Raw genomic sequence first — 10,875 nt, 5'->3', positions numbered from 1 at the left:
AGGGAGAGAGAGAAAGAGAGAGAGAGAGAGAGGGATAGAGAGAGAGAGAGCAGCTCACACCCGGCCGTTCGCGCCTCCGCCGAGCCAGCCCGTGAGTCGTTGTGCGGAGGACACACGTGCACATCTCAGTACCCGCCTTGTGACACCGTGCCTAGGGACGTATTCCGCAAATTTCCGAAAAGAATGTGTGGTGGTTTCTCGACTCTGTAAAAGTTCTGTGTTAATTCAAAAACTGGAAGATCTGGTCAATAGAAGTTTCATTTCCACGAACCAACCTTTCTTTAAGTCGGATTTGAGTGTGGTTTTTTTCCTCCAAATCAGCTGGCAGAAATAAAGCAAATACCAGGCTGCCCTAAGCCAAAGAGAATAAAGAAACAATCAAGCGATTCAGGCAGGTAGGCATGGGGTGAACAAAAGTACTTGCCCTTAGCAAAATTCCCAGTGACTCGAGTTACATACATGTACTTTTTTCATCCAGCGTAATTTGCAGAAACTTTAATTCAGTTGCACATTCCTCGCATTCTTTTCCATGATGTGTGCAGAACAAGAGCCATAACTTGCAGATGTAGATCTGCTTTGTTCAGCACTGCAGGAGAAAGCTTTTATCCCACACATTTTGTGCTGTTTTTCATGTCCCACAAATCACAATTCTCATTGTGTAGGTAGTCCTTCGTAGCCAAACATGACGATGAAATCCTGCAGCTCATCTGTGGACGCGCATGTGGCTGTGCAATCGATCCTGGATGTACAATGTCTTGTACAGTGGGGACACTGGAATGTCGTGGTTGGGGTGGTCACATTATGTCTCCTCACTCTTCTGATAGTCAGCTTCTTGTGTATATCCTAATATTTGTGTTTATGAGGTACTAGCTGGGCCCCCTTTCGATGAAAGGAATGATCGGTGCTTACACTCTACTGGAATGGGGCAATAAATCTAGAGAGATGCAAAAAATTATAAGATCAAGATTTATACTCTCAAAACAAAATGCGCCTCGCGAAATATCACTTCCGGATTTTCTAAAATTATAGAGACAGAAGCGTTGGCCTACAAAAGCGATCGGCGAAATAAAGAAATTTAGCTTTTTGCAGCAAAGTGAAAAAACCAAGGGCGTCATGCTCTGGAGAATATTTTAAAGAATGTTTTGGCGAAAACCGCATGTCGATCGATGCAGCCATTAAAAAGCCTTTTGAACAGCAAAATTCGGCCACCACAAATAGATAATAGATACGTTTAAAAGTTCAAATAACATGTATTATTAATCTTAAGCTTGGAGAAGATTTGCAGGGAGCTCTCGTAGTCTAGAGGTTACAGTGTTCCCCTCTCATTCCATAAAGAATCGGGTTCGAAACCTGACAGGGACGTAAAATTTTCTTTCCTAAAACTTTTTTCCTTACACTTCCCCCTTTTCTGCTCTCTCAACATGTTCTGTCGTCTGCTTTCGACTGCACTTTCTGACCCCCCCCCCATCCCCTTTGCCCCTTCCTCTGGGTTCCGAGCTCTTTCTGTAGCCTTTCTACTGCTACTCCTTGGCTCCTTTTTACTGCTGTCTTTCAGCCACATCCTTGATCTTAAGGTAGGTACGATCTAACACCCAAGGTTCTCGGATAAGGGCGAATATTTTGGAGGTCCCGTGGTCCAAAATCGATAAGAATAGGCATCGGCCGCCACCCATGCCAAATTCAAAATTAATTCCATCCAAACTGAGAATGCTTAATGTGTCTCGCGCGATAATATGACCGTATGCAGTTGCGAGCACCGTTAAACACTTACCAAAATAATCAAAAGAAGATTTTCCAGAAAGTCAATACATTGCTCTAGTTTACGACAACATTAAAAAGCACTCATTACTTTGGTACAAGTAGGGAACAACAACAATTTAATATTTCTGGCCAGTTCCGCTCCACAACATCACAAAAACATATATTGAAAAAAAGCAACAAAAACAAGAAAAACAACGGCAGCATCCCCACCACCACCCACCCACCCGCAAGTTACAGCCGACAACCTTTTGTTTTAGTACAAGTTTTTCCACGCTTGCTGTACAATTGAATTCATAAGTACTGAAGATTAGAGGTGTCACAAAAGAGTAACAGACACACAAAAAAGGAGGAGTGATAACGACTATAGATGTTTGATAGGAAAGAAGGAGAAAACCATAATAGAGCACCCTCCAATTACCGACACATAACCTTTACTTCAAAGGTAAAAATACAATCTTAGCAACTAAGCAAATGCCATACGACTACTATCCACAAAAAGGAGAGGGGGGTGTTAAAAAAAAAAGAGAGAGAGAGAGAGAGAGAGAGAGAGAGAGAGAGAGAGAGAGAGAGAGAGAGAGAGAGAGAGAGAGAGAGAGAGAGAGAGAGAGGAGGCAAAGACGAGGAGGCATAAGGATTGGGCGGGGACAAGAGATGCAGAGGAAAGGAAGGCAAACATAAGTTAAAGCTTTAACAAGTGTCTATACGTTGTCGGGACCACTTCTTCTAAACATGCTAAGATAAGAATATAAAGCAACAAAAACAAAACAATCTGCAGCAAGAACCCACCACCTCCTAAAATAACCTAAACAAAAACAGAAAAAAAAATCTAGCGACTCTTAAAACCCAACTATGAGGGTAATACCGTCTCTTATCCATCTACTGCAAATCATCTCCGCTAGCATTTTCTGCTTCGATACAAAACAAATGAGACCTCATTATTTACATATAAAACATTATATACGCGGGTCTTTCCTTTATGAAACCCACTCCCAGTAGACTTAAGAAGTAGGAGATGCCATCAGAAAATGTCACATTTTTATTCATGATAAAAAAGCAAGCAAAAATCAGCAAAACCGAACAGCCTGAGCTGAAACACACGTAAAAGGTCACTTCTTGAAGGAGGACGAAAATTGCAGGGTTTACCGTGGCAATCATCACTGGCAGACGGCGTCAAGATTTCATACATATGATGACAATCGGCCCCAGCCAGTTTCCAGAAGGACGCAAGAAGTTCACAGTGCTAAAAATGTCACTGACGTCATGGAAAGACATACACGACGTTGCCGCGTCACTAAAAATCTTAAACCGCAGAAAAACGAAAGCTCGGATATTATAGTTATACTTATCTGCTGCTACAAGAAGATCAATATTTATCGTTAAAAATCTTAAACCGCAGAAAAACGAAAGCTCGGATATTATAGTTATACTTATCTGCTGCTACAAGAAGATCAATAGTTATCGTTAAAAATCTTAAACCACAGAAAAACACAAGCTCGGATATTATAGTTATACTTATCTGCTGCTACAAGAAGATGAACAGTTATCGTTCTCCTGCATTTGGCCAACAAGAAAAGGAGCACAACCGGGGTCTGTATTTTACTAAAATAACTTATTCTGCTATCATGATGCCTTCAGTGATAAGACTTAGTCTCTTAGCCTCTCGCATATGATAAGTGAGTTCGAATGGAAATGTTTATCTTAGTGGGTATGTTTCTGCTGGGATGCTGTACTTCAACAATATCCTGTTGGCTCTGACAGGTTGAGTCGAAGTAAAACTATCCCGCTACATATTCCTAAACGATCAGAATTGAGTTGATGGCGGCGTAAAAGATTTACAATCATTAGCGATTATTCTGTCCGCTGAAATCAGAAACTTGTTTAGACCGATAGTTGGGACAATACGTATCGTGCCAGTCAAGGGCTAGTGATATTATCCTAGACTTGTGGGGCAAATCCTAGTCCGGTCGCATCCCATCCTATATACACACAAGAAGAAAAAAAGACCAAAACAAACGCAATTAAAAACAAATTTGTCCCCATTCCCAAAGCGTGAGAAATCACAAGCACACACATACAAACACAAACACACACACACACACACACACAAACAAACACACACACACACACACACACACACACACACACACACACACACACACACACACACACACACGTACGCGCACGCAGAGCGAATGAAGAATTCCCATGAAAAACGAGGAAAATACTAAATGTACAAACTAACAAACTAAAGAGTAGGAAGCAGAAACAAAGGATAGTAGAATTAAAGAAACTATTTCTCCAACTTTTAAAGTCGATATTTTCATATAAAGAGCACCAGCACTTTAAACATACAGTAACGATCAAACCTGACATTCTTAACAAAATGAGTCTATCATTGCTCCTTTCCCTGTAATTGAGCAACGTTCTGTCGTTCAGCTGGAAATTTCCGCCGCAATTATATTTCTCATACGACAATCAACCTTTTCGCTACTCTCATACAGCGTAAGGTTAAAATCGACTTTTCGTTCCAATCAGCCTTCAACGCTGTACTTAAAGGGAGAGATGTGATGCCAAAACAGTAACAACAGTAAGATCTCAACAAACGTTTCTGAATGTCGAGTAGTCAACTCTTATGTTGTAATACAAAAGAAGGAATCGAGTTGACATTTTGTCTTCAAAGCAGAGCAAAATCAATCAGTTCACGCGTGAAGAAACCTCTAGATTTTGTAGCATCTCGTTACACACCGACGTGACCTTTTCGAGTAACTTCAAAAAGTTTAATGTCAAATTATACGCACATTTCAACCACAAGCAGCTGCTATCTTCGATGGCATTGGGTAAAAAGACAATGAACAGAAGGAAACAATGACGCAGAAAAACACTTTGCAGTCTACCCTAATGCTAAAAAATGAAGATCAACATTTTCATCCACCAATCTTTGCCTCTTTCAAAGTTATATTATAACGGAAAAAACTACGTCGTAGTTTACAGGTCCCCCAACGCGCGGTACACCACACCACAAAACATAACACAAACACCGAAACAATTAGAGCGGAAATAGCAAGGGGGGATCAGGTTCAATAACTCGTCTAATCGATCACGTCGACAGTTAGCTCCCATGACACGTCTATCGCCCTTCACAAACATTGTCGGTTCGTTTTCGTTTTGGTTTGAAAAACAAAAAACAAAACAAAACAAAACAAAAACAAAACAAACAAAACACACACACGCACCAAGCAAATGGAAACACAAACATGATAGGAAAACTCACTTACATGAACAATCTCGTAAAGCACAGGAAAAAAATCCATACACACATACAGACACACACACGTACACAAGGCTCCACACACACGTACACAAGGCTCCACACACACGTACACAAGGCTCCACACACACGTACACAAGGCTCCACACACAGACAAAGCAAACAAGCTGAACACACACATGTATTACGTAATCTAGAAGAAACATTCACACACAACCAAACAAAGCAAACTTATATATTACAAGGAGGATCCGTAAGATGTAAAAGAGAAAGACAAAGAAAAGTCTTTACTACAATTTTTCTTGCTCTCCATGACCGTCTTTTCATCCCTACTCCTTACTGGCAACGTCACATTTATCTAAGCCTCATAGGGGCATGACTTGGATTTTAAAAAAAAATGAATATGATCTTTCGCAAACACTTTGCTCGTCAAAGAGATCATATCATTCCCTTAACACATTTAATTTGTGCTACTGATTTTCGATAATAGATTAAGCCCTACGGTAAATGCCTCTCACGGCCTTGAGAGCATTCCACAGAAATCATAATCAAACGCGCACTCAGAAGATCTTCAGAACCGAATCCGTCAAATTATGTAGGCAGATTGGCTGTCTAGATAATATCTTACATTAATAATATACTCAGTCAAATAAATCTGCGGTTCTTTCGACAATCTGTATGTTCTGAGCATCTCTTAGCAATTCGGTCAAAACGAAATTAAAACAAGACAGGATTCATAATGCTCTTGTCGAAATATTTACCGCCTACTCAAGTCATTTTATATGGAACGAACCCAGGCGGAAAATTATTATTATTTTTTAAACCAAAACTTTTAATAAAATTATAATACATGGATGATCACAGACAGTTCACTAGAAACTGGAACACTATTCTCTTCGAAAAAGAAAAAAAACACCATCAAGCGAACAAAACAAAACAAAAACGCAAACAAGCAAAAATAACTCAAACCAAAAAGATCTGTATTTAAAGACAGAAGTAATTCATTTGAAAGACAACAGTAAGGAGGAGCCAAGAAGTAACAGTAGAAAGGCTGCAGAAAGAGTCAGGAGCCCAGAGGAGGGGGCACAGGAGGAGAGGGTGTGTGTGCAGAAAGTGGAAATGAAAGCAGACAACAGAACATTGCTAGAGAGCAGGAAAGGATGTGAAAGGAGACAATTTTAGAGAAAGAAATTTTTTTTGTCGCTACCCGGATTCGAACCCGGGACCTTTTAAATGAGAGGCCAACACCTTAACCTCTAGGCCACGAGAGCCCCCTTGCAAGTGCCATAAAACTCTAACTGAAAAAATTATACAGTGAGGCTGTTTTCTTTGTTTGTTTGTTTGTTTGTTGTTTTTTGGTGAGAATTTAAAAAAAGTCAAAGCAAATTTTATGTTATCTTTTCTGATTTTTGTGCAAAAAGGATTATAACCGGAAGTGACACAATATTTCCAGTCATCAAGTCATTTGAAGTATAAACCCGGGGATTCTCACAATTTCTGGATTACTTGCACATGTGAACGCATTCTTCTGTGCCTACTTCGTGGTGAAGGAGACTTGCCAGGGAAAGGTCTTCGTTTATTCTAACAGGACAGTGCAATCATTCCAAAAAGAGAGTAACTGAGGAATTCGTAACATAACATAACATTACAGAAGGCGACGACAACTAGGCAAAGCGGGAAGAAGAGAGAGAGAGAGAGAGAGAGAGAGAGAGAGAGAGAGAGAGAGAGAGAGAGAGAGAGAGAGAGAGACAGTGGGTGCGTGTGTGCGTGTGTTTGAGCGTGTGTGTGTGTGTGTGTGTGTGTGTGTGTGTGTGTGTGTGTGTGTGTGTGTGTGTGTATGTGACAAAGAGGAGAAGGAGAAACGACAGGAAGGAGAGGACTGCAGCATCACACACAGAGAGCTGAGAGCAGAGGTGGGAGGAAACTGATCATCGCCAATGATGCCTCGTGATGTCACTCACGCCAAAACGATTCTTGAGGGCAGGTGAGTCTTGCATAATCTCATATATACACTCAAATACAATCTATCTATCTATCTATCCATCCATCCATCCATCCATCCATCCATCCATCCATCCATCCATCCATCCATCCATCCATCCATCCATCCATCCATCCATCCATCTATCTATCTATCTATCTATCTATCTATCTATCTATCTATCTATCTATCTATCTATCTATCTATCTATCTATCTATCTATCTATCTATCTATCTATCTATCTATCTATCTATCTATCTATCTATCTATCTATCTATCTATCTATGGTTTCACAGCGTTATATGATGGCCAAGTACTACAATGCCGTCACAATATAGAGCACCCTTTCCCACAGCACACTTTGGCTTCATTCTGGTTTCCGCGAAAACTTTTCTTTGAATCAAATAGGTCTTGTCAAAGACGGTAAACTAAGTCTTTACGTAAACCGCACTTTTGCTGTTTGTTAGTGCAAATATTTGCTTTGGTTTTGCTTGGCTTGCAGTAAGAAACAGCTGTACAACCCGTGGCGTGATGCTATGGAACTTTTACTGGATTCGAAGACATGTCCATCAATGCTCAAGCAAGGCTTTCAATGATCAAGTTTCATTATAATCAAATAATTATTGTCGTATCATTCTGTCCTTTGTTGAATGTCTACGTTATATATATATATATATATATATATATATATATATATAATTTATATATAATATATATAAATTATGCATATAAATGTACGAAATATTATATAGACTGTGAGATAGGAGGGAGGAAATAGATAATCAAAACACAAACAGAGAGGAGGAGAGATTTAAAAAAGAGTGAAATAGATAGATAGATAGATAGATAGATAGATAGATAGATAGATAGATAGATAGATAGATAGATAAAGAGAGAGAGAGAGAGAGAGAGAGAGAGAGAGAGAGAGAGAGAGAGAGAGAGAGAGAGAGAGAGAGAGAGAGAGAGAGTATGATACCGAGGTCGCACACAGTACAGTTGAATCCGTAAGATATTCATTGACATTCAGAGAGATTGCAGACTCCGCTAAATGAAGACATTCGTAAAGAAACGTTTGGGATAAGTAGGGAATCACCATAGCAACTCACTTGCGGGATAAAAAGGAAATCACCATAGCAGCTCATTCAACGAACCTCGACAATCTCGAAAATGACGTTTCAATTTAGGCAATACGGTAAGTCTCATACATTAGTCCTCCCACTTCAGTTCTGGGCCCACCTCTCAGGACTGAACAGTATTGGGAGGTAATATATCGAAGGTAGCTTTTAGTCTGAGAGAAGATATTATAGGCACATTGACATGATAACGGCCAGTGAGTTATAGAAAAAAAGTATTAGATAGACAGAAACAATAGACTAGAAGAAACTGAAAAAAAAAAGAAATTAATCGGACTTTTCAGTTGTGCTCTCCAACCATCGGCGGGAGGCATTGAACTTTAATTAACAGGAACGATAAAACAGAAATAATGTAAACGAAATTCACGAATTTTACAGTGTAGCAAATACTAATTTCAGAATTTAATTGAACTAGACACGAATAATAGAAGGCGGCATCTTTATTCTTCCAAGCTTGTAAAACAGAGATGCACATGTAGGCATACATTTTTCGTTTTTTTTTACGTTTGAAATTTACAGTGTTCATTCAGTCTGCATCTGCCCTTTTTAACTATCAACAGAAGTGTGAAACTTACAAAAAGAAGACAGAAGAAGAAGCACCTTCCCCCATGAGATTCGGACGGAATTTAACTAAAGGATGTTTGGCATTCGAGACTAGAGTTCTATTTACTAAGCTTTATTTATCCCCGCATACGGTATCGAATGTGGAACGGGTGGAACGTAACGATAAACATTTAAAGGTAATTTTAGTGGCGGTGCTTCCGGATTTAATGTCACCTCCGATAGGCCCGGGCTAAGAGGACGGAAAGCCTCGACAACTCCTCAAGCAACTCAGGTTCTTGTGTGCGCCGTTGTGGATTCAGACCTGGGTTCTCCGCAACTCAGCCAGGGTGAATTCATTTGAGCTATCGGCCTTCATTAATTTGAGAAACAAATCGATACAGTAACGGCCATTTTATTGTGCACGCAAAAAAGTTGGACAAGCTGACAGAAACAATTGAATTGAAGTAAAGAAATAGGACTCACCAGTGGAGTCCTCTCTCCAACCACCTGCTATCAGGAGGGAGCAGGGGAGAGGGGAGGGGGCAAACAAATCGAAGAAACAAGGGCCTTTCAGATGCTCTAAAGAAAACACACAGGACAGACCAGGAGAAATGTTAATTATCCAGCCACTCTTCTCAATTTTCTGTTAGTTCTGGGACGCCCCGGGCTCGTGGGAAACACCCGAGGTCCCTAACGAAAAACGAATAGAAAAAGCTCTGAGGATTAGACAGATAATTTCTTTCAACTAATTCCAGGCACGATAGAAAACACTGTTATTTGCATCAATCAATTTAGTTGAAAGCCCCCCCCCCTTCCACCCCCGGTGGCTGAGGGTAAGAAGAATAAATGAACTGCAGTGTAGGAAAAAACAAAAAACAACGAACAAAAAGCAAATGCAGCGTAGAGAAAAAAAAACCCCAACTGCTGGGCAGAAATCAATGAAATGTCTCTAATAGCTACATTGTGTAGGCCCTACGAGGTCTGTCCAAAAAGTTTGGCCAAAATGGCCACTGAATAAATAATTAGATCTTACTTTATGCACAGTCCCTCGCACATGAACATCTATGCTAAGGTGTACAAATGTTATATTTTCTTCGGCATTTTGACTCCGCCTTCTTTCCTATTCTTCTCGTTTACTACCCGCCATATGCACAGTCCCCTCGCACATGAACATCTATGCTAAGGCGTACAAATGTTATATTTTCTTCGGCATTTTGCCTCCGCCTTCTTTCCTATTCTTCTCGTTTACTACCCGCCAGCAAGCTAAACATTCCTGTATCAATACGACTTTTTTATTTGCCATGAAAGACTTTCTACGTAGTAGCAGAAATTAAAAAAACCCACCAACTACTACAAACACTGATAGCAAAGAAAACAAATCGACCTGACCTGCAAAAAACCCCCAAAACCTATAGAAAAAAACACAACAACAACGAACATCTTAACTTGTTAGAAGTATTCATATGACCTTAAAGCATGCATCAAAATAACATTTAGTGACAATCAGAATCTAGCTTAACATTATAATTGTTTATATTTCTGTTCATTTATATTATGCACGTGGATGTAAGCCTGCGTGTGTATGCATGTTTATGTATGTGTGTGTGTGTGTTTGTGTATGTGTGTGTGTGTGTGTGTGTGTGCGAGAGCGTTTGTGCGTGTTGAGTATGAGTGGGGAAACACCAAACCAATGGATCTGGACAATAAAGATATATCTTATTTTTATAAGCTAAAATTGAGGTTTATCGCAGAGAAGGTCGATAGACGGTCATATTAAGGGGCATAACGCACAGTTACGTGTTTCCAACTCTCCTGAAAAATACTCGGGTAATCTGAGTTTGGGAAGTTCGCTGGCGATTTTTTCTGCCCATACGAAGGCTGAAATTCTCTGCGCCCCGTTGCTATCTTTCAAAACATGTTCGTTAAAGACTTCTATTCATGGAACTTGCAATACTCGTACTTCAGAATCACGGACACAATGACCATGATGAGTAAAGCACATTATATAGAACGTGTGGGCACGGTATTGTGTGCATGAGTTTGAATGTGTGCAACTACGTGTGCATCTGTGTTCGAACGATTGTGCATAAGCGTGGGAGTGATGTGTCTGTGTATGTGTGTGTGTGTGTGTGTGTGTGTGTGTGTGTGTGTGTGTTTGTGTGTGTGTGTTTGTGTGTGTGTATGTGTG

At 40.1% G+C, this 10,875-nt stretch overlaps 2 protein-coding genes and 1 long non-coding RNA gene across 6 annotated transcripts in view; 2 read left to right on the top strand and 1 right to left on the bottom strand.

Moving 5' to 3' along the window:
- The window catches only part of LOC101853685 (L-xylulose reductase), an 83,352-nt gene that overhangs the window by 28,074 nt on the left and 44,403 nt on the right, over positions 1–10,875 (bottom strand). The window lies entirely within an intron of this gene.
- LOC118477349 lies at positions 87–6,756 on the top strand. The gene is made up of 2 exons (XR_004858312.1): positions 87–395; positions 6,451–6,756. It is a non-coding gene; the product is annotated as an uncharacterized LOC118477349 (long non-coding RNA).
- The window catches only part of LOC101853448, a 35,154-nt gene continuing 31,098 nt past the window's right edge, over positions 6,820–10,875 (top strand). For both annotated transcript variants that reach the window (XM_005093767.3, XM_035968592.1), the window contains exon 1: positions 6,820–7,013. In XM_005093767.3, the coding sequence (XP_005093824.1) occupies positions 6,980–7,013 (34 nt within the window). In that variant the 5' untranslated portion in view covers positions 6,820–6,979. The remainder of the gene's footprint in view (positions 7,014–10,875) is intronic.

This window comes from Aplysia californica, unplaced genomic scaffold, assembly GCF_000002075.1.
Source record: "Aplysia californica isolate F4 #8 unplaced genomic scaffold, AplCal3.0 scaffold00069, whole genome shotgun sequence".
In the NCBI taxonomy this organism is placed as follows: Eukaryota; Metazoa; Mollusca; class Gastropoda; order Aplysiida; family Aplysiidae; genus Aplysia; species Aplysia californica.
Note: the sequence above shows the minus strand (reverse complement) of the source record. Positions and strands in the feature narration are given on the sequence as shown.